Source organism: Diabrotica virgifera, chromosome 8 (assembly GCF_917563875.1).
Source record: "Diabrotica virgifera virgifera chromosome 8, PGI_DIABVI_V3a".
NCBI lineage: Eukaryota > Metazoa > Arthropoda > Insecta > Coleoptera > Chrysomelidae > Diabrotica > Diabrotica virgifera.
In genome coordinates this window covers 154,499,466-154,522,830 of record NC_065450.1, presented here as the reverse complement: position 1 = coordinate 154,522,830, position 23,365 = coordinate 154,499,466, and the positions used below count along the sequence as shown (strand labels likewise).

General features: G+C 32.5%; 1 protein-coding gene across 4 annotated transcripts in view; it reads left to right on the top strand.

Moving 5' to 3' along the window:
* LOC114329682 (protein dead ringer-like) overlaps positions 1-22,184 on the top strand; it is an 871,887-nt gene extending 849,703 nt beyond the window's left edge. For all 4 annotated transcript variants that reach the window (XM_050658217.1, XM_050658215.1, XM_050658216.1 and 1 more), the window contains exons 7-8: positions 2,818-3,186; positions 17,569-22,184. In XM_050658217.1, coding sequence (XP_050514174.1) covers positions 2,818-3,186; positions 17,569-17,693 — 494 coding nt within the window. In that variant the 3' untranslated portion in view covers positions 17,694-22,184. The remainder of the gene's footprint in view (positions 1-2,817; positions 3,187-17,568) is intronic.
* Positions 22,185-23,365: the final 1,181 nt, after the last annotated feature.

The window sequence follows — 23,365 nt, the reverse complement described above, 5'->3', positions numbered from 1 at the left end:
TTTAAAAAATAGTCACCCTTGTTGCAAAATACCAATAATTGCGAAAAAAACCATACAAAACCAAGTATTCGCATTTTACGTTTTTCATCCATTTACGCTATACTTAGGACCTTCATAATTTACCCAGAAAAACTTTATGATATAGTAAAACAACACTGTAAATTTTATTAAGATCGGTTTAATAGATTTTGCAAAATAAATTTTGCAATCCAGCTTTCGCAAAAAAAAATCATTTTTTTAAAATGGTGCAGGACTAAAAATAAAGCAGATAGCAAGTTGAATTTTTTTCCTGCTTATAGAAGTGTACTATACCTTTCATTTGCAATTTGCAAAATTAAAATCGATTAGTTATCACGGCGTCAGGAAATTTTTTTCAAATAAACATTAATTTTTGGTGCTACGCGCAGGACAGCGGTGTTCGATTCACACAAGTTGATTTCCACCAAAATTTCTTCCAATCTTTATCTAATATATTATTTTCTTACTCTATATTTTGTTGTATTTTAATTCCACAAAAATCAAACTTATTTTATTATTGTTTGTGAAATATTGTTTAAACAATTGCATATGTTTAAAAATAATAAACTTTTATTCTCTAAGTTAAAAAATATGAACAAAGAAAGTTTTTGCTAAAAAAAGTGTTATTTCAAAAGATAGAGTATTTGTTTTTATTTTGCAATAAACAAATTTATTTATTTCTATCGAAATGTAATAAAAATTAAAATGTATCAATCATTATCAAAGGCCTTTGGAATGCCCAATCAGGGCAAACTATCCGCTGTCCTGCGCGTAGCATCAATAATTAATGTTTATTTAAAAAAATTCCTGACGCCGTGGTAGTTAATCGATTTTAATTTTGCAAATTGCAAATGAAAGTTACAGTACGAAAAAAACATTTTAACTTTCTATCTGCTTTTCAGTCCTGTAACATTTTGAAAAAATGAATTTTTTTTGCGAAAGCTGGATTGCAAAATTTATTTTGCAAAATTTATTGAACCGATCTTAATGAAATTTACAGTATTGTTTTATTGTATCATAAAGTTTTTCTGGGTGAAATATAAAGGTCCTAAGTGTAGCATAAATGGTTGAAAAACGTAAAATGCAAATACTTGTTTTTGTATGGTTTTTTTCGCTATTATTGCTATTTTGCAACAAGAGTGACTATTTTTTAAATTTTTAACCAATTCTATATTGTAGGAAATTTAATTACGCAACTTTTATGTTAGTACAACTTTTCTCGGAAATAAATACTTTTAAAGTTATAATCAAAAAACGAAGAAAAAATCGACTTTTTCCTTCATTTTTTGACATTTTAATTATTTAAACAATGTTCTGGACCTTTTTGAGAGGGAGGATATCTCAAATATTATTACTTGACTTATTTTCAAGCAATTTATGCAAAAAAATTAGAGTCACCTCTTAACGTCCAAATGTACTAATATTTTTACAGATGCGCCCTGGTCTATAATGACAAAAGATTCTAAGATATTCAGAAAAGATAGCAAAAAAGTTCAAATTATCCAAAATATAATTCGAATTATTCACGACTTTTTACCATTACTTATACATGGTGTCCAGAAACTCTACCGACAAACGAATACAGGAGATTCCTCAGATAATTTTAAGACAATTTAACCCAATTCACCTAGTCCGAAAATGCTTCCTAAGGGAGCTAGAGCTCTTTAAAAATGGCGCCATGTAATTATTTTTTCTTAAATACCTCCAGACCGCTTCTATGTAGAAAAATGAAAATTTGTATACATATTTACTTTCCAGAAATGAATCGATTCCATCCATTACGAATTTTTAGTACCGGTCATAGGCGTCCGTTTTGGGTGGGGCAACGGATATTTTATCGCATAACTTTTTTGTCTTCAACTTTTAAGCATTTTTGATACTGGATTATTAAATCGTGAGGTATTCTAGTACTAAAAGGTACTCTTACTTTAAGTCGGTAGGACACACCGTTTTCTAGAAAAATCGATGTGAAGGTTTTTGGTTTTGGGAATTTGAAAAAAAAAAATTAAAAAAAATTTAAAAAAAAACAATGTATTTTACCAACTTAAAGCAAGAGTAACTTTTAGTACTCGAATATCTCATAATTGAATAATCTAGTGTCAAAAATATTTAAAAATTAAAGACAATAAAGTTATGCTATAAAATAACTGTTGACCTATCCAAAACGGACGCCTATGACCGTTTCTAGAAATTCGCCATTAATGAAATCGATTAATCTCTGGAATATAAATAAATATACCAGTTTTCATCTTTCTAAATAGTTTTTTTTAAATCTTTTTTTTTTAAATTCAAAGAACGAAAAATTTTCAAATCGATTTTTCTAGAAAACGGTGTATCCTATCGACTTAAAGTAAGAGTACCTTTTAGTACTAAAATACCTCACAATTTATTAATTCAGAGTCAAAAATGCTTAAAAATTTAATACAAAAAAGTTAGGCGATAAAATAACCATTGCCCTACCCAAAACGCACGCCTATGACCGGTACTAGAAATTCGCAATGGATGAAATCGATTCATTTTTGGAAAGTAAGTATGCACACCAATTTTCGTTTTTCTAAATAGACGCGTTCTGGAGGTATTTAAGAAAAATTAATTACATGACGACATCTTCAAAGAGCTCTAGCTCCCTTAGGAAGCATTTTCGGACTAGGTGAATTGGGTTAAATTGTCTTAAAATTATCTGAGGAGTCTCCTTTCTTCGTTTGTCGGTAGAGTTTCGAATTAAGAATATCTCGAATGATGGAAGTTCGAACTAAGCAGGTTCCACTGTATTTATTGCAATATTCTTTTTTTTTTCAGGATTAGCTCCTAACGAATTCGAGGCACGAATGATGGAATACGTAAAACTTCTCAACAAGGAAATTCGTGGCTCCACCATTACACCTCCTCGACAAGGTGAGATATCGCCACCCAACGCTACTTCACCACTCAACCACCTCGAAATGTCCCGTATGACTCTTTGGAACCTTTACAATAACAACCAGCCCAACGTCGAACCCCAAAAGGAACCAATTAATCTATCAGAACCCTCTTCTGGTGTGTTGAAAAGGGAACCCGAATGCAGAGAATCTCCACCACCACCCAAGAGGCCTGTTAAGGAGGAGGAAGAACCAGAACCTTCAAAAGCCATGCATTCGCCTTCTACACATATTAAAATTAACAGTAGAGGTAAGTACTTAATCAAAATATATTTTTATAAAAATAAAATAAAATTTTATTTTAATTCAGTTGCAATGCGAAGGCAAAACAATCTTACTATTCAATTAGAATACGGAGCGCAGTCCAGTCCTCTGAATCGCGATTTTCGGCTCTTATTGGAGCCTCATCGGAGAGAACGTAGGCTTGTTCTCCATACCCCAATTGATCAGCACTGAGAGGTTTTCCCACCCACTGCAACTGAAGTGAAAATATTAGGTGACTAGCGTCATCTGGCAATTAAAAGATGAAGTTTTCGATCCTAATAGCATTATTAATAATATTTAGAAAATATTAAAATATTACTAAAAGATTTTTAAATTGAAAACTTATTGGTCCATTTCCTTGGTAACACCTCCAAGGCTTCTAAAATTTGCAAGCCAAATGGATGCTGAAGCGAAGGAGACAAGAGGGAATTCAAAAAACTTACAATTCACGACCCCGTCTGTTCAGCTGGTAAATTCCAACAGAAAATGGACCTAGTTACTCGAAGGAGTAAAGACCAATATAAAAATAAAATAACAAGAATGTGTGTGTACTTTGTACGCACGTAAGAAGTTATACTTCTACTACATATTATGTGATTTTTAAAACAATACCAAAAATTTAAAGAAATAAAAGAATAAAACCCACACAAACACATTGAAAAATGCCACAAAGAAAAAATGATTTCTGAACGATAATAATTGTTGGCAAAAATTTTAAATTCGCATTTTCTGAAAAAAAAATTATATAACAAATATACTTACAATCATAACATGCATAAAAAAATAAAAAAGTAAAACTTGCATCGGGAATTGAACCCTTGAATTTCGTGCCGCTTTGACTCGTAATCGAAGCGTAGACTCACTCGTCCAATCCCACATTATTTATCATGTGGAAAAATAAGGTAACTGAACGTTTTACTGTTTGACAGTTGTTTTGAAAATTAAATTATGTAGGGTAAATTTTGTGGAAGAAAATATAAAAATATAACAAAACAGTAAGAAAACAATATATTAGATGAAGATTGGTAGAACTTTTGTTGGTAATCAAATTAAGTATGTAAATCAAAGCATTACATACCTACTATATTACTCAGCATTAGTCAGTCAGTAGCCATGGCAGGAGAAGCACGTTCAAATAACACTGCCGATATCAGTAGTAATATAGTTTGCAGAAAATGTAAATCTAAAGTAGTTTCACCGGTAAAGTGTATAATATGTGATAGCTGTTATCATCCCAGTTGTGCCAAAAAACTGGAGTTACAAATTTTTGACAAAGTTTTTACTAAATGTTGTGAAAAAACCGAAGCTAAAGCAAACGGCGACTGTGATGACAAATTTTTCGATGCCATCGAAAACTTAGCTGCGTCGACAGAAAATAAGGTAGATAATTAGATATACACATCTTTAAATATATTATCAAACAAAAAGATCTCGTAATATCAGAACTAAAGGAAAAAATATTCCTATTAAATACCCAAATTGACTCATTAAAACAATTAGAAACAAAACAAGTTCCGGAAAAAACTGACTATTCTTTATTTAAAAAATCTAAACACAAAGCTGATAACAATAAACAAGTCTTCAATTCACCAGAGTCAACAATAGGCCAGGAGAAATATAAGGAAAACAATTCAATTAGCGCTAAAGATGTCAGCGAAGCCATAAACCGAGCGCAAAATATAATACCTGCATCTAGTCGAACCGAAAAGACTGGAGATGCCAACATGCAAATAAGCAGTAACATTCCTACTGATTGGCAGAAAGTGACTTACAAAAAAAGAACACCCAAAAAAAACTTATTAGTGGGTAACTATTCTGGAAATTCTAATGTAGAAGGAGTGGATCAAACAGTTGCTTTACACGTATTTAATCTGAAACCGCAAACATCTGCAGAAGACCTTCAATCATTTTTATCAAAAAACCTGCCAGAAGCCAGCTGCTCAGCTCTTCCATCTCGTCGTCCTGATATATATTCTTCTTTCAAAGTGGAAATCTCGAAAGCAAACTACGATAAGGCGTTGGATGCCTCGATTTGGCCAAACAAAGCCTGTATACGAAATTTTTTTCAATTGAGGAAAAAGAAAGAGCAAATCGAGTAGAAGTATCTATCGACAATGAAACAAAACATACGGCAATTTTTAAAATTATCCAGTTAAATACAGCGTCTATTAGAAACAAACTTGAAAGGTTGGAAATTCTGCTTGACCAAGAAAATCCCATTGTCGTCAGTATTGCGGAGCACTGGTGTAAGCAGGATGAAATATCTCTAATGGTAACTCCGGGTTACGATCTTGTAACCAGTTATTGTCGACCTATCCATGAGCATGGCGGATCAGTTCTGTATGTGAAATGTGGGTATGAATATCAGATCATCAATGTGTGCCAGTTCGCTGTGGAGATGCATTATGAGTGCAGTGCGGTAAAAATAATGTTTTGTGAAAGAAAAGTTGCAGTCATCAGTATCTACAGGCCTCCCAGTGGAGACTTTTATTTGTTTTTGAAGCAGTTTTCCTATACGATTGAACTCTGTAATAGGTATGTTGACGATATTTTTATTTGTGGTGACTTAAACATTGATTATTTAGAAAATAGTTTATTTAAAATTCTTTTTAACGATGTTCTAATGAGCTACAATCTTAGCATAACCTCTATGGTTCCCACAAGGGTAGCGACAAATTGTTTGAACCAAACTTCTATCAGTAAGATTGACTATATTTTAACCAATACAGCTAATATACTTCAATGCAATTCTAATGTTTTTGAAGCGCATTTAAGTGACCATAGAGCAATCAGTTTGGAATTTGTAGTAGACATTAATAGTAGCTGTACTAAATCCAATGACCAGCCAAATATTTTAGAGACTTGTCTGACAACAACCTTAAACAAATTTCTTCTGTGCTATCTGTAACTGACTTTGACGATATTTATTTAACCGATAATGTTGATAAATCCTTTGAAAATTTTATAAGTAGTTTAATATATGTATTAGATTATTGCTGTCCAGTAAAACGGTATAATATCAGTAAGCAGACTTGCAATAAAAAATGGATTACTCCGGAAGTTAAGCAGTCTAGTGTTCATTTAAAAAATGCTTACTGGCTTAATAAGGAACTAAAAGATGTCAATTCTCTTGCAAATTATAACAAAATTAAGAAAGACCACGCGGAACTATTACAAAAATCTAAATTAAAATTCCATGATCAATTGATAAATAATTCAAGTAATAAAAATAAGACTGTATGGAATCTTGTTAACAAGGAAACTGGCAGGAAGTCTATCCAAAAAAACATAGCATTAAATATAGATGGTGAAAGTTGTACTGATTCTAAGCAGTTGTCTGAAGTTTTTTGTGATTATTTTGCTACAGTAACCGAAGAGAAACTGTCAAATCATTTTGGGAATTCTCGATCTAATAGTTGCACATCTTCTACTATTCTTAAAAACAGTTTCTTCTTTAGACCTGTTGTTGGTAATGAGGTAATGAATGTGATCAATAATTTAAAAAATAAAAAAAGTACTGGACTTGATTCTATCTCGATACGAGTATTAAAGGCTATGTCATCTGATATAATAAACCACATTGCATATTTGATAAATTTATCAATAGGTAAAGGAGTCTTTCCAAGTATTCTAAAAAAAGCAATCGTTACTCCTATTTACAAAAAAGACGATCCGGAAGACATTTCAAATTATAGACCTATTTCCTTATTGTGTGTACTTTCCAAAGTATTTGAGAGAATTGTGTATAACCGTATGTCTGAGTTTTTGGGTAGATTTAAAATTGTAAGTGATTGTCAACATGGCTTCCGTACCGGTAGATCCACTCAGTCTGCTGCCTGCAGATTTTGTGAAAGGGTCTACAGATCTTTGGATGCAGGTGAATATGTGGCAGGTCTCTTTTTTGATCTAACCCGTGCCTTTGATTGTCTTGATAGTCGTTTTGTTAGCAATAAACTGTATAATATTGGTTTTAGAGGCATATTTTTAGATTGGCTAATCAATTATCTATCAGATAGGATCATTTCTGTTAAAATCAATGAAGCTATTTCGGAGGAACGTTTTATTAATCTGGGAGTTCCACAGGGCTCTGTATTAGGACCCCTGATTTTTTTGTTGTTTATTAACGATGCATCTAACCAGTTTGATATTTTGGACCTGAAGTTATTTGCAGATGATACTTCTCTTGTGGTCTCAGCACAGACCTATGAGAAATTGGCATCTACTTGCAATAGTTTTTTAGCTCGGTTTAATGACTGGTGTCGATCTAATAACCTAATTTTAAATGTAGACAAAACAAAAGTAATATATTTTAATAACTTAAATTCTGTTAATCCTGTACTACATCTAAGTTTTAACAATGTACTACTGGATTCCTCAAATCATACTAAATTTTTAGGTATCCATCTCGACTCAAAATTAAAATGGTCAGTTCACATAGACATGCTCAGTAAGTCCCTTAATAAGTCGTACTATGCATTATCCCGTATTAAAAATATTATGCCCATCTCTGCGCTTTTAAATGTATACTATAGCCTTGTTTATAGTAGACTTTGTTATTGTCCTTTTCATGATCATTTTTCAGTGCGTCACAAATGATAGGAAAAAGGGTAAGTCCGTGATAATACACATTTATGACATTTATTCTAACATGACATTTGAGTTAAATCTGACAGTTGTCACATTTTATTTTCAATTTAGAATAAAAACAAATCAAATGTGTTTCTTGCATTTATAAAATGGTATTTTCTTTGATTTGTATAGTCTTATAAATTATACAGATTATATTTGTAATATTATTATCTAATTAAAAAAAATTATTTTTTTTTAATTATGGCGCCATCTATCGACAACTAGAATAATCACAGAACTAGAAGTAATCACCGACGTGCCTTTTTTTCTGTCACATACAATTTAATGCTTTAGAAAGAAATCGAAAAACTGTGACGCACTGAAAGATGATCATGAGAAAAAGAATACAACATAGTTTTATGGGGAAATGCAGTCAACAGTGACAGAATATTTATAACACAAAAACGTATAATACGAAAAATGTTTGGAATTAGACCTCTTGAGAGCTGTAAGCCCATATTTATTAAGAATAATATTTTAAGTTTTCCATGTATTTATATCTTCAGAATGTTACTATATGCTGTTGATAATATTCATATGTATGACAGAAATTCTAGTTTCCACAATTATTCGACACGAGGTGGCGACTTGCTGAGGGTACCTGGTCATAGATCGAGTAAATTTGAAATGTCAGTAAAGTATATTATGAGCATTAGATTGTTTAACGTTTTACCAAAAAAATATAGAACAATGAATAAATATTTATTTAAGAAATCCATTAAAAGCTTATTGCTTACCAAATGTTATTATACTGTGGAAGAGTTTGTTTCGGACAGAAATATTACCTAAATGTTATCAATTCTATCTACCTTAAAATGTTTATAAAATTTATAAATGTATTAATTTTATTGTTTGTTTGTTTGTAAAACTAATGACATGTCCCATACATTGTATGTCTTAAAGGATGAATAAATATTATTATTATTATTACTAGATAAATAAATCTACGCCAAAAAATCATAATTTAAAAATAAAAATCGAACCTAATTTGGGATTTCTCTCTAAAATCCGCATTCTTGAGAAAATAAATGTATGTATTTCAACCTAATACAAATGTATAATTACAATATGATTATAATAAAAACTACTTACCAAATTAGAATGAGTTTTCCTTGTCCAAAATAGTCCAAAAATATAGGTATATGAAAACTATTTAAAAAGGCAGTATAACTACTAACTAACTTTTGTTTGTTGTTTCTTTTCAGACAAATTTTAAAACGCAACAACCATAAATAATCTAACTACAGCTGTGCCACAGCCGCCATATTGAATAATTTTTGACATGTCATTTGAACATCCAATCAGAACAAAGTTATAATGCGCATGCGCCCGGTCGCTAGGTTTTCCCATATAAAAATTTACCCTCTATCGCCGGTAAAGAAGTATAACTTCAAAAATTTTATTTTTAATTCAGTTGCAATGCGAAGGCAAAACAATCTTACTTTTCAATTAGAATACGGAGCGCAGTCCAGTCCTCGTGAGTCGCGATTTTCGGCTCTTATTGGAGCCTCATCGGAGAGAACGTAGGCTTGTTCTCCATACCCCAATTGATCAGTACTGAGAGGTTTTCCCACCCATTGCAACTGAAGTGAAACTATTAGGTGACTAGCGTCATCAGGCAATTAAAAGATGAATTTTTTCATTGCCAGATGACGCTAGTCACCTAATATTTTCACTTCAGTTGCAATGGGTGGGAAAACCTCTCAGTTCTGATCAATTGGGGTATGGAGAACAAGCCTACATTCTCTCCGATGAGGCTCCAATAAGAGCCGAAAATCGCGATTCAGAGGACTGGACTGCGCTCCGTATTTTAATTGAAAAGTAAGATTGTTTTGCCTTCGCATTGCAACTGAATTAAAAATAAAATTTTTATTTTATTTTTATATTGGTCTTTACTCCTTCGAGTAACCAGGTCCATTTTCTGTTGGAATTTACCAGCTGAACAGACGGGGTCGTGAATTGTAAGTTTTTTGAATTCCCTCTTGTCTCCTTTGCTTCAGCATCCATTTGGCTTGCAAATTTTAGAAGCCTTGTAATCTTTTAGTAATATTTTAATATTTTCTAAATATTATTAATAATGCTATTAGGATCGAAAACTTCATCTTCTTATATATTTTTATATTTTATAATGCTTTGTGTTCATTTAAACTAGTCATATCATATCCCAATTGATCACACCTTGAAGATAAGGCAGCACTGAAATTATTATTAGTAGATGTCAGAAGCTATCGAGTTTGATGCGGATTATGTCCGTATGTCTTTAATTGATCAAGAATATACAGTGTGTAAAAGCCAAATGAAATAAATTCATTATTTCGTGAATGAGCAATTTTGGAAATAAATCCTGAAACAGGTGATTATTATTTTTAAATTATGATATCTTGGCATATATATCATACTATCCCTCAGGAGATGACGTCAATAAATCAATCAATAAATATTTATAAAGAAAAAGAAGCTAAATATGCGACTTGATTAACAGAAGTAAATGAAATTATGTTTGTATGCGGATTTGAAGATTTGCCGCCCCTGGGCTATCCACAATTTGCTTCCAATACAATAACTTGACTAATTTTAATAATACTTAGATTTAGTATTTAGGTCATCTGAAATTTATTATTTTGTAATTTGCACATAATTAATTAGAAAAAATAATAAAAAGGAAACGGGAAAAATGAAATTCTGGATGAAAATGAATTTAGTTATAATTTTTATAATGTGAAATGAAACTATTAAATATTACGAATGTAATGTAAATTCAACAAACAACACAAATCAAAAGGTCAGCTTAAATAATTAATTAATAAATAAAAGAGGCGTATTTTCCTAATTTTCGTACCAAATACGCAGTGGCGGATCCAGCAGGATCCACATCGTCAAGAGGGGGGCCGATTGGCTAAATTTCTATGAAAAATAAATGAATAAATCAACGTTTTTATAATCTTTATATATAACTTGGATCCTGGATCGCCTGGATCCGCCACTATAATAAATATTAACTACAATTAGTATAACAGAGATACATATTATTCCTACCAGATATCACCTACCCAATTATTGTAACAATTTCCCCTAAACATCACGTTGTAAAAGAAACTCCTTAACTAACGTTTTCTTATTTTGCACAACTTTGCATGATTATTTGCATGATGTCATCATAATTTATGTTTTTTGTCATATCGGATTCAATTATTTACAAAACTGCCGAACAATTTAAACGATAATGTCACATTGTCGATCTCATGTAATTCTTTGTCCTACGGAGTACGGAAAAAGATGTTTCTGCCGAGCAGTTAGATGATGGCATTGTCGAAAATATCCTTAAGGCAATGTCAACGTATGGATACAAATCTTGCAGATCGTTATCATGAAGTAGCTCGCAAAGTAAGAGGATTGTCTTTGGGCGATCTTCTTTGTCGATGGTTTTAATTAATCCAAAGAAATGGAGACATTTATTGCAGAATTCTTCCGCATCTGGTAAATCATTAGGCTATTCTTTGCTCAACCTCGCTGCATTATCTTTGATGTCATTACTGTTCATAGTTGCTCCAGCTCCACTGATTAAAAAATCAAATCGTGCGCTGAGCAAACTGTACACTTCCTTTCTTCTGTTCCATTCGAATATGAGTCTGTCAACGATGACAAGTGTTGGTTTTAAATGCAATTCCGCTATTGAGCTCAGTTTCATTACCTCTGGTTTCGCCCATTAAAAGCTTCCGTTTCTTTTTCCTTCTGGTCTGGTTTTCGTCTTCGTACTCGGCAATTCCCCCTTCTCAAGGGCTTCATTTTCATAGATTCCAAACTCATCTCGAATACTTCTAAGATACTCTATTAATGATTCGTAGAAAGGTCAACATATGTTAACTGTAGCTTTTGACATGTCAGGTTAAATCTAGATAGCCAGTCTACCCACAAAATAGAGAGAATCGCTGTTTCTAGCTGTATTCAGAAGCTTCACATCTTGTTTTAGGTTTTTCATTCACACCATGTGATATGACAGTGAGTGCCTAAATTACTTCATTCCAGTCTCTGCTAAGACTTTGACAAGCATCGTCACGTTCGGACCAACGTGTGCCTGATATTTTCTATAGACTAACATTGTCTTTTTTCACCAAGACTTCTTTCAATATTTCCCATCGCTTGGTAGAGCTTGAGAAAGAAACGTATATGTTTTGGAGAAGTCAGAAGAAATTAGCTCTTTCTTTACAATAGCTGGTAGCGTTGTCTCCAACTAAATTAAGAGAGCGTGCAGAGCAGGGAGTATACATGGCAGAAATGCTAACCTCTCGAATCCTGGCTGGTAAGCCAGTATACAAACCGGACATATTCGATGCATTGTCGAATGACTGACCTCTACAGTTTTCAATATCAATTTCATTTTGGGCCAGTAATTGTTTTCAAATATTTTTAACTTATGGAATAATTTATTTTTTACTTTTTTACCAAAATTTGCCGCCCCCTGAATTCTGCCCCCCTGGGCTATAGCCCATTCAGCCCATATGTAAATCCAGTCCTGGTTTGTATCGATATGTATGTTTAAAAGCACCGATTTGAAATTAAAATAATAACTAAATATAGTAGCACAATAGTGTAATGGAACAATAGAAGTTGTAGTAACAACAAAAAAATATTAAAAACTTATAGAGATTGTATAAATTGATCAATATTGTTGTCAGTAGGCACATCGTCCTCTTCAATGTCTGACAAAATTTGTCTAATATAAATTGAAAATTGCGCGCCGGAGGTCAAAATGTCATCGTTCCGTTGAAAATTCGAAATGTGAAATGAGTTTCCACGTGAAATTAATGATCGCCTCTGCTTCCCGAACTCGAATTTCAATAAACTCTGTTCGGGTTGTGTCACTTCACAGCGAAATTAACCACTTTAATGATGAGGAAGATTAATGGATTTCTTTCTCTTTGGCACGTCGAACGTTCAAACGTTTCTGCTTTTGTTTGCCTTCGGACTCACTTTGGAATGAGAGGAAGTTTCAAGAGGGGAATTTTGAATAGTAAAAAAACAGTTCAAGGGACATGTATGGCTATAAGAATTTTAATGATCTCTACAATAATAGCGACAATCAATTTGGCCCGGTTGTCTATTTAGCTAAAATAAGAACCGTTTAGATTTAGTATACACTGATATCAAGAATCAACGTTACATAGCGTTAATGTATTGCATACAATGACGGATGCCCTAATGATCGGCAAAATAACGCAAAAGATGGAAAACATATTAAGTTGTGAGATAGTAAAAACATTTTATTTTATGTCCTATGTTATTCGTTTCGGTTGACACAAATAAACGTCAAATCCAAAAAGTAACGTCAAATAAACTTAATTTCAAACTAAAGTTTTGGCTTATTAAAGCTTGTTACTGACGGGGAGCTATACTACAGGGGCGTGCCGTGAAATTTGAAACAGGGAAAGCAATTTATAAAAAAATTGCAAAAACACATATTTATAATGTAATTCAATTCTTCTACGATTCTTCTACCTGAACGAAAGTCTCGGTCATCAAAATTCTTAAACCTATTTTCCATTCGTTGGCATATTTGATCTAAAATCGGATACTATAGTCGGCGGTAGCACGATTGGACATCTCCAAAATTATCAGTGCGTATGCGTTTCCTTTTAGGCTCAAAACTTCTTGCCATTTTTCAAAGTTATCTCTCTCTTTTTGTTAATAACATCTTTAAATTCGCTTATTTTTTACACAGAAACCAATCTCGTTTATCTTGCAGTGCAATACATTAAATAAATGATCTGAGAAAAGCAAGGTTAAAAAATTAAAATTAAAATAATTTTTTAAACTATCCAAAAATCCTCTCGAGCTATTTATGGTTTTTGTATCCCACTTTTCACATTTTCACCATTCTCCAATATTTAGTATTTATAATATAAATAATTCTGTATATATTTATTTATATAAATAATTAAATAAAATCAATCTTCATAATTCCACAAAATCAGTCGACGACGCCCGTCATTGTCAAATGATGGTAAATCCCATTTAAACTCACGAAAACAGCTGCAGTATGCAATTCACAAAATTGCTTATAAGCGAAAGATATGCCCGAAATTTGAACTCGCCGCTCAGCGTGTAACCCCGGTAACTTTTACATAGGCTGAGGAGACAAAAATTTGAAATCAGATTATCTGCCGACATGTCTCCGAATACCAACGTAGAAATACGCTCATGGCCTATGATGGGTCCGCGTACGGAACGAAAGCTAGATGCAGCGCTGCTTACGAGTATTTCATTGCTTTGTTATTTACTGTATGACAAAAATAGAGTAAAATATGTTTGTCTTTTCTTATTACTTACTGCTTGTATATCATAATTAAATATTCTCGTATGCAACTTAAAATCCTGCTTATGTGTTTGTTCAATTTTTTTAAAATAATCTCAGTTACTCAGTTGGTACGGTATTACCTACGGAAACCAAGGGAAGCAATGTGTCCCTTGCTTCCATGGACCGCATGCCCCTGCTATACTATAATATACAGTAATGAGCGCGCTAATAACCGGCAAAATAACGCAAAAGTTGAAAACCATAATACATTATGAAGGAAAAAGAGATGAAACTAGTAGAGGTAGAAACTATCGATATAAACGTACAAATTAACGTTACATTACATAGTTCCCCACCTTTGACGTATCGGAGGAGTATGACAACTGTCACTGTGACAGGAGAATTTTGCAAAATGTTCCTGCCACAGACGTTCAAAGGTGGGAAACTATGTAATGTAATGTTAATTTATACGTTTATATCGATAATTTCCACCTTTACTAGTTTCATCTCTTTTTATTCCACAATGTATTATGTTTTCCATCTTTTGCGTTATTTGCCGATTATTAGAGCGTTCATCATTGTATATTGTCGCAGGACTACTTATGTAATGTAGATAAACTCAACACAATAGGACAAACATGAAGAATGTCCTAAAGTGAGAGAGATAGTGTGTGGACAATCTTTGACAGATTGGAGAGCACTTTGTAAATGTACAGTGTACAGTAAACCCTTAACGGATTTTTGATAACCGTTAACAGATATGTTGTTTGGTCCACGTCTTAATTTGTTCTGGTCTGTAGGCGAGTGCCTGGTGCTTTAGAAGTCTTAAAACAATAAAATCCTTTATAAAAGGTATATATTTAAAATCCCTAAAAAGAGCTACATCCCAGAACTAGTTTTCGATTGGTTGACCAATCATCATCAGTGCTTACCTAAAATGAATATAATAATAATAATAATAATAAAGACTTTTTATTCATTTGGTATGTAAAACAAATAAGCATATAGTTACAGCACATTGAAGAATATAGAACAAACGCAAAAAAGTTAAACCCTATTGGGATAACATCTGGCGAAGTCTAGCTAAAGCTACTCTTACTTAACCAAATGTTAATCCCCGACGCTTCTGATATACGCTTCATATAACCTGATAAAATAATGCAAAGGTTTTAAAATTTTGACTACGGTTAAGAAACGTAGGTTATACTCACGTGAACTAACATGCTAACCACCAAAATATAATATTACCAAAATATGTGGGTAAAAACCATTTAAAAGTAATCCGTTAAGGAAACATCGATGAAAAATGCGAACTTAAGCATGAATGTTTAAAATATTCCATTTAATACGCTCTAGGTACTACCTGAGCTCTGATTTGACTTGTTCACATGATGACAGTATGGTAGCAAGTAACAATGAAATGGATGGGGACTCCTGAACGATGACATGAGAGAAGTGACAGTTCCACAGGAAGTTGAAAAATTAAACTGTCATATTTGAAGACTATGGGGTACAGCTTGTTAAAATAAGAAATGTAACAACACTCACTCCACTGTAATAAATAATCAATTAAAATAAAATAAACTAGATGTTGTAGTTATAAAAATGTATTCACGTATATTGTCATTGGAGGTGGTAGGCAAACCACATTACAGAAATTTTTATTCGAAAACTAAAATCAGTAATCAAATCCCGTTGGAAGTACCGAATCACTCCATCGACAACTTTTTTCTTAACACATTTACAATATTACTTCCATCCCCTTTTACTGCTTCGTTCACATGTTCACATTCACACTTATAATTGATTTGGTACAATCCACAATAATCTTCTTTTCATCTTCACCCATCAAACCATTTTCATATATCCCTAACATACATATAAATTACTGATATCATCATCCACGCATATCCACATTATCTAAATTTTCATCTATATACAACCCACTCCTTAATTCTACATATGACTATTTTCACCCCATCTATTCAATCTGTAATTACCAACATATAACACTTTCTTTCTGGGTCCCGTTCATGTTCCATTCTCATTAATTTCCTTATAGACATCTCATACCCATCTTTTCCTCCCCCTACTGTCAACTTCATCTTATGACGGTTTGGTTTTAAACTCTTAGGGATCCGGGCAGCCTGCGGGGTCCTTAGGAATTAGTCGCCTAAGTCTGAGCTTGTGTTTTTTTAATGATACATCCCCCTAGATTATTTAAGACATTTTTACACTTCAGTCACCCCTACTCTGACCTCTTTTTTAAACTTACAACAAATTCCAAAAGCTACCAATAAGATAAATAAATTCGATAACTTTAAATCAACACAAAATTGCTTTTCTAAATCTTGGGTCTATTGACAATAAGATTTGATTACTGATTTTAGTTTTCGAATAAAAATTTGTGTAATGTGGTTTGCCTACCACCTCCATTGACAATATACGTGAATACATTTTTATAACTGCAACATCTAGTTTATTTTATTTTAATTGATTATTTATCACAGTGGAGTGAGTGTTGTTACATTTCTTATTTTAACAAGCTGTACACCATAGTCTTCAAATCTGACAGGTTAAATTTTCAACTTCCTGTGGAACTGTCACTTCTGTCATGTCATCGTTCAGAAATCCCCATCCATTTCATCGTCACTTGCTACCATACTGTCATCATTTGAAACAGTCGAATCAGAGCTCAGATGGTACCTAGAGCGTATTAAATGGAATATTTTAAACATCCATGCTTAAGTTCGCATTTTTCATCGATGTTCCTTGACGGATTACTTTTAAAGGGATTTTACCCACATATTTTTGTAATATTATATTTTGGTGGTTAGCATGTTAGATCATGTGAGTATAACCTGCAACTTTTCTTAACCGTAGTGAAAATTTTAAAACTTTGCATTATTTTATCAGGTTATATTCATTTTAGGTAAGCACTGATGATGATTAGTCAACCAATCGAAAACTAGTTCTGTGATGTAGCCCTTTTTAGGGATTTTAAATATATACCTTTTATAAAGCATTTTATTGTTATTTGTATTATATGGTGTACCTACAGCCAACTACAGGAAAACTTTTTCCTTGTGGATCTTTTTTGGAAAGTACATATGTCTTTTATGCACACAAAACACTACACTGTTGCAGGAGCGTCATTTGAAATTTTGATAGGGGGGGGGGGGCAAGCATTATATATACAATACATTTATATGCGAACATAATACAAAATTGATCTATTTTTTGTAAATTTCAGTAATTTTCAGGGTTAGGGACCCTGCCCCCTATCAAATGACGCCCCTGCACTGTTGTCATTTAGATATTTATGTATTTTTGCCACGTTTGCAAATTTTGTCAAAAGTTGACTTCTACCTACAGATAAATTAAAAATATTTTTAAATAGTTTTATATATTCGAATACCCTTAACACGTAATCTTTGTTTTCAGGAGATGCTCGAAACGGGGACAATTCTCTAGTAGTGAGCATGGAATTAAACGGAATCACCTACCAGGGCGTCCTATTCGCCCAAAACCCAACGTCATCTCGAGGAAGAACAGCGTTGGCCTCCTAAATGCTACTGCTACCACTGTTCGTCGTTTACCAAGTGTTCAAACGTTTAGTGCGCGTCGGAACTTAATTTTTTTGTATTTATTTTTATAGATTTTTATTTTCGTGAGCTTCACAGACAATACGTGCACAAATGTAGCGATTAACGTGTGGAGTAAATAGGACGGACAATGTTCAGAGTCGGTTCCGATGAAGATAGCTGCAAATAATGAATGACATAACGAAATTTTGTATTTGGCAGTGTTGCCATGTCCCTAGAATAAATCGAGAAATATATATTTATTAATTATTTATTAACATGGAAAACATAACCTAGGTAAAATTATGTGGAAATACTAAGATTTCAGTGTAAATAATAAAGTTAAAAAGTTAAATTTTGCTGTTTTAAGATTTTAATATGTATTTATTTTATTTTTTTAGTTTGTTATCATTTATATGAAAATAAGCCACAGTCCTTAACAGAATTATTCAGTGTAACGATACTACGACAACTGGTTGTCGTATGCGTTTCAATCACCAGATCAGTAACTAACAGTAACAAAACAATATTCAGGTATCTACATCAATCCCAAAATCAGAAATAAACGATCATACAATAATTGATATCTGCTGAACATCTGTGGCAATCTGGCAGCTGAAACTTTAGCGGTTCTACTTCTAACTCTATTGCCAAATCGCTAATCTATAAAAGGCCAGTTACCAAAAAATCAAAACAACGAACAATTTCTAATATCAAAACAAACAAATATTTATCCGTTCGTGCTTTATATAATTAAAAAATAGCAGAATCCATAGAATAATATAATAACAATGTAGGTACTATTCGTTGCAAGATATTTCGGATTTAATCAGATTTATCATTTAGTAAAGTACCTTTAAACTTTGGATAGAATTTAAAATTGAACCTAATGTAAAAAAAGACTAAGGGTGACTATTCGTTACAGCATTAAGGGAGTACAGTCATTTTGTGCTTGATATCGGCCCAATCTCTTAATCTGGGGAATTCCATCCGAATTATCTTGCAACGGATAGTACTTTTTCAAAGCTTTCTCTGCATATGTGAAGCGTACAACATATATATTATAAGGACTTGGCAACACGGCCCAACGCAAATATTTTGTTCTGTGGTTATCATTTGTAGCTATCTTCATCGGAACGAACTCTGAACATTGTCCAATATGACTTTTACACGGGGTGAGAAGAACAACGTTTTATTATAAAGGCAGAATTACAGATGTACATAATTTTTTAACTTAACATTCACTATTTTTTCTTTGCAACGACCTTTATAATAATAATATATTAACAGTGCATTATTTCCTTTTGAAAGTATTGCGATACTGTTCAGAAAGATGATATAAATTATGTTAAACCTAAAAGTGACTCACCCTGTTTAAAATTGACCTTAGATATTTTCTACAACTTTCCTTATACGTCATGTGTCATCTCTTCGGTTGTATGCTGATAACATCTTGCATATTTGCCTATTATTATAATTTATAATTATATAAGATATTGAAATTTAAAATAATGGAAATCGGTAGAGTTTTATTTTAATCTGTACTACATGAAAGTAGGTACCTACTCGTGAAAGTACAGTTTGTCACAAAAGATGTAAAAATAATGTTTACAAAAACGGGAACCAAATAAATTTGATTTAAATCTTTGTTTTTACTACAGAAATGATATTTTATATTTTCGTGAAATTACAAAACGAAAAATTAAAATATAATATTGCTTTTTAACGATAAGAAATCTATTTTACTTTAGATTAGAATGGTAATTAAAAATATCAATAACTAAAAATCATGTTCAGGTTGGATCAGGCTACATCAACCTTATTGAGAACGATATTTTGACAATAGTTCTATCACCTTAAGAAATAATACGAAAAACTCTTTTTATTACGAAGGTAATGGTAACTTTATTGATGTGAATTCACCTTCAACAAGCAGCGTATATAGCTATAGTCCAGATATTTTAAGTCTGTGCAAGGGTTAAGTTTTTTTTTGTCTTAATTAGAATTTTTATCTTAACGTTTCGTCATTATGCCCTTGCCTCCTCTAATCTATAATCTACTCATACTTTAGGCTGCTAGAAAAAATTTACAATACTAACAAAGGTACAACCATTGAAGATTTTGATGCTTTGACTTTTTTTTACGTATGGCAAATACATAATGTAATTTTATGTGAAGTGAACTACCGATGGGTTGACTGGGATGTGCAATGAAAGTTGAAAAAATATGAATCAATCCAAAAGTTTTCATTAAAACAATAACCTATAAGTCTGTTTAAAGGATGATGATGTGATTTTTAATTTTTTTAAGTAAGTGTATGATTGCTATAGTGTACATTTTGATTCCTTATGATAACTAAAAATGGCCAGTTTAAAATGCGTTTGAAGCATTTTTAATATATTATGCCATTGTGTCATACTTTAGATACTTAGTTATTGGACAAAAAGCAAGTAGATTGGCAGTAATGGGTTCGTATTTGTTTCAATTGATGCTAAGAATAATTCGCTTTTTTAGCAAATATTGTTTCTTGTAGTAAATGGTTAAAATACATAATTATAATAATTTTTGAACTTTAAATATTTACCAATATGTTCGTTCTTTGTTCTTTGCATGAATAAAATATTTGCAAGATTATATCAACGCTTATAATGGTCATCAGTCGTAATTTGTTTGCCTTTTGCACTTTACCCACTGCATTCCTTTGTATCTTATTAGGTCAACGTCATTGTCCTCTATAAAAATCTCCTTTGTCTTTTATTTGAATCAACTCGTAATAAAATACCTCTACCAAAACTTTTTCTTCTGTTCTTTCCATAAAAATAAAATTAAAAACATACGTTTGTTTCTGTAGGTTCAATTTTTGGCACCGTATCTACTAACTTTCCTGCTTGCCTGTCTTCGACAACCACCTGGCTAGACCCTGATTAGATGGTCAATCAATTAATGGGTTTTTTATGTATTCTCTGCACTCTGTTTCTCTGTCGGGATATCATTGGTTTTAAGAAGTTTTCTTGTGACCTGGTGGAAGAATTTTCTGGTCCTGTTCACTGAGAATGGTGAACTTAACGGCCACCGTTTTCAGTGGTGTGTACTGGAACCTCTCTTGGATGGTTGCGCTTGAAACTCTGTCTTGTCATTATGATCCTTCTCTTAACCTGTCAGATGACGTTTCTGTTAATACAAGCTTCTTCCAGTTGCTCTCCGCTTTTAAACTGGATACTGGGACTGCATATAACATCTTCTCTCTAACTTAAGCCTGGTATAATTGAATATTCTTGGCCTTCAATAGAGGACTAGTCTTGTGTATGTAGGGTTGAATCAATCTCTTCGCCACTAATGCCTTATTCTTGACTTCCTGTTATCGTTATTTCTTCTCTGGTTGTTACGGTCTGCTGTGTAAAGATGATGAACTATGTCTTCTCTGTATTGATCTTTATCTTTCATCTGTTTGTGTGTAGTCTGCAATTCTCTCTAGGAGATTTTCAAGTCTTCACGATCCTCTTGTTGTCTTTGGCTGCGGTGTAGTGGTGTAGATTGCCGTCGTCTTTGTCGTTTCTGCTTTATCATCATAGGTAAACAAATCTTTAACACTTTTTACATCTGTTTTATTCTCCATTTTACTGTATTGCACTTTTTGGTGTTCATTAATGTCATAAAACATTGATTGCGTCTCGTCTACAATATTTATTTATTTATTACTTTATTTGTATGACATCAAATATTGTTACTATAATAATATTATACCCCTATTTTCTCAGTCTTATATTTTTACCTATCTGATTTAACACTTTTTCTTTATTTGTTTGTTTTTTTCTCAATGTGTTTTTATTCTTTTCGTTGCTTTCTTAGGGACTTTTTTTCTGGTGCTTAACATCTTTGTTATAAATTTTATAATTTTTTTTTACTTCCAAGACTTTTTATATGATTTTACACACTACAAATTTTTTAATTGTTTGTTCCTGACATTTCGTATCCCATTGCAGCAAACATTACAGTTTGTGCAGTTTGTTATATGTACCAACACTTTTTAATTATTTTTATGTTATTTTTTACTTTGTTTTTTAAGTATGAATATGGTGCAAGGAACAAAGATACAACTCCTTTCTGCAGCCCAATAAGAATACAATGAGTAATCTAATTCCTGATTTTTTCAGTGATCATAAAATATCAAATTTTAAAATGAAATTTTTGATATTCGTATCCAGTATTTTTACTGACTGTCAAAAATGTCTTTAAAACCCGGAATATCAAAAATGTTTTGACACAATTTTTGTTATTCTACCATTATATTAACACTAAATTTATTCTCAACGAATTTGTTGTAAATAGTATATATAAATACTTAGTAAAACAGTATTTTAGAATAGAGTGTGTATGATTTTTATGATTTTTTGTATATTCGACAAAAGACTGTTACTTTATTATGTAATTCTCACTTATGGAGTGTAACAATAAAAATCATTTTTAATAATGGAATTTACACATTTTTATTTTGTCCCAATAAAATCAAAGATACAAGTGCGATCTAATGATGAACTTGCCAAAACACAAGTGGAAACAAACTATAGTTTTCATTGAATTGCAAGCTGCTAGGGACGTAGAAATGCAACGCTAAGAGGACAACCAACAACAAAAATTAAATATATCGAACCTTCGCCTTGATAATGCTAATGCTTTTTGGGTCCTGAATTTTTCTATCTACGGCCCTTTTCGGTATTCTTTCGGCCTCCATTCTCAATATACGACCAGCCCATCAAAGTCTGTGAAGTTTAACGTATTGTGACATCGGTGTCACTTTGAACAGTTGGTAGAGTTCATGGTTGTACCTGGATCTTTATACTACGTTTTCGTAATCCAAATATCCTCCTTGGGACTGTTCTTTCAAACACCTTCAGCTTTTTTTTGTATCTTCTCTTTACTATTCTTCTTTACATTTCTGATTCTTTTGTTCCATCCGTGCTTAACACGTTCGGTACCCATCTTCAACAAGCGTCACTTGGCTGGTACCACGTACTTAAATCGTTCATTTAGCAACACAGTACTACTGACGCCACTTATGCGTCATCGAGACCTTGCATAAAACCTTGTGACGCTACTCATGCATCATGGGCACCGAACGTGTTAATGCAAATCCTAGATATGTGTAACTTTCTACTGTTTCAATATTGTCCCATTATTCAAGAGTCCGTTTCCCCTAGCACTTACCTGTAGGGATGGCGATTGTTGACAAAACACCGGTTTTCGGTTATATCGGTTTTTTTCACCTACGGTTTAACCTGGCGGTTATAACCGGTCAAAAAACCGGTTATTCCAAAACCGGTTTTCGGTTTTTTAGTCAATAACCAATACCCAATAGGTTACATTTATATTGAGGTTTAGTTTGCGATACTCCATTCTAATCGATGTCAATCCATATCAGTATAGAAATCAGTCATCAATGTTGTCAAATCGGTTTCGGTCAGCTTAAAATTTCTCATTCGTGCGTTTGGAAGTCATTTTTTTCTGAATTCATTATTTTTTCCACTTACCGGTTTTAACCGGTTATTACTTTAAAATGAAAAACCGGTTATAACCGGGACAAAAAACAACCGGTAAAACCTATTATTGCGTAGTAAAAATACCGATTTTAGGTTATAACCGGTAGATTTTTCCCATCC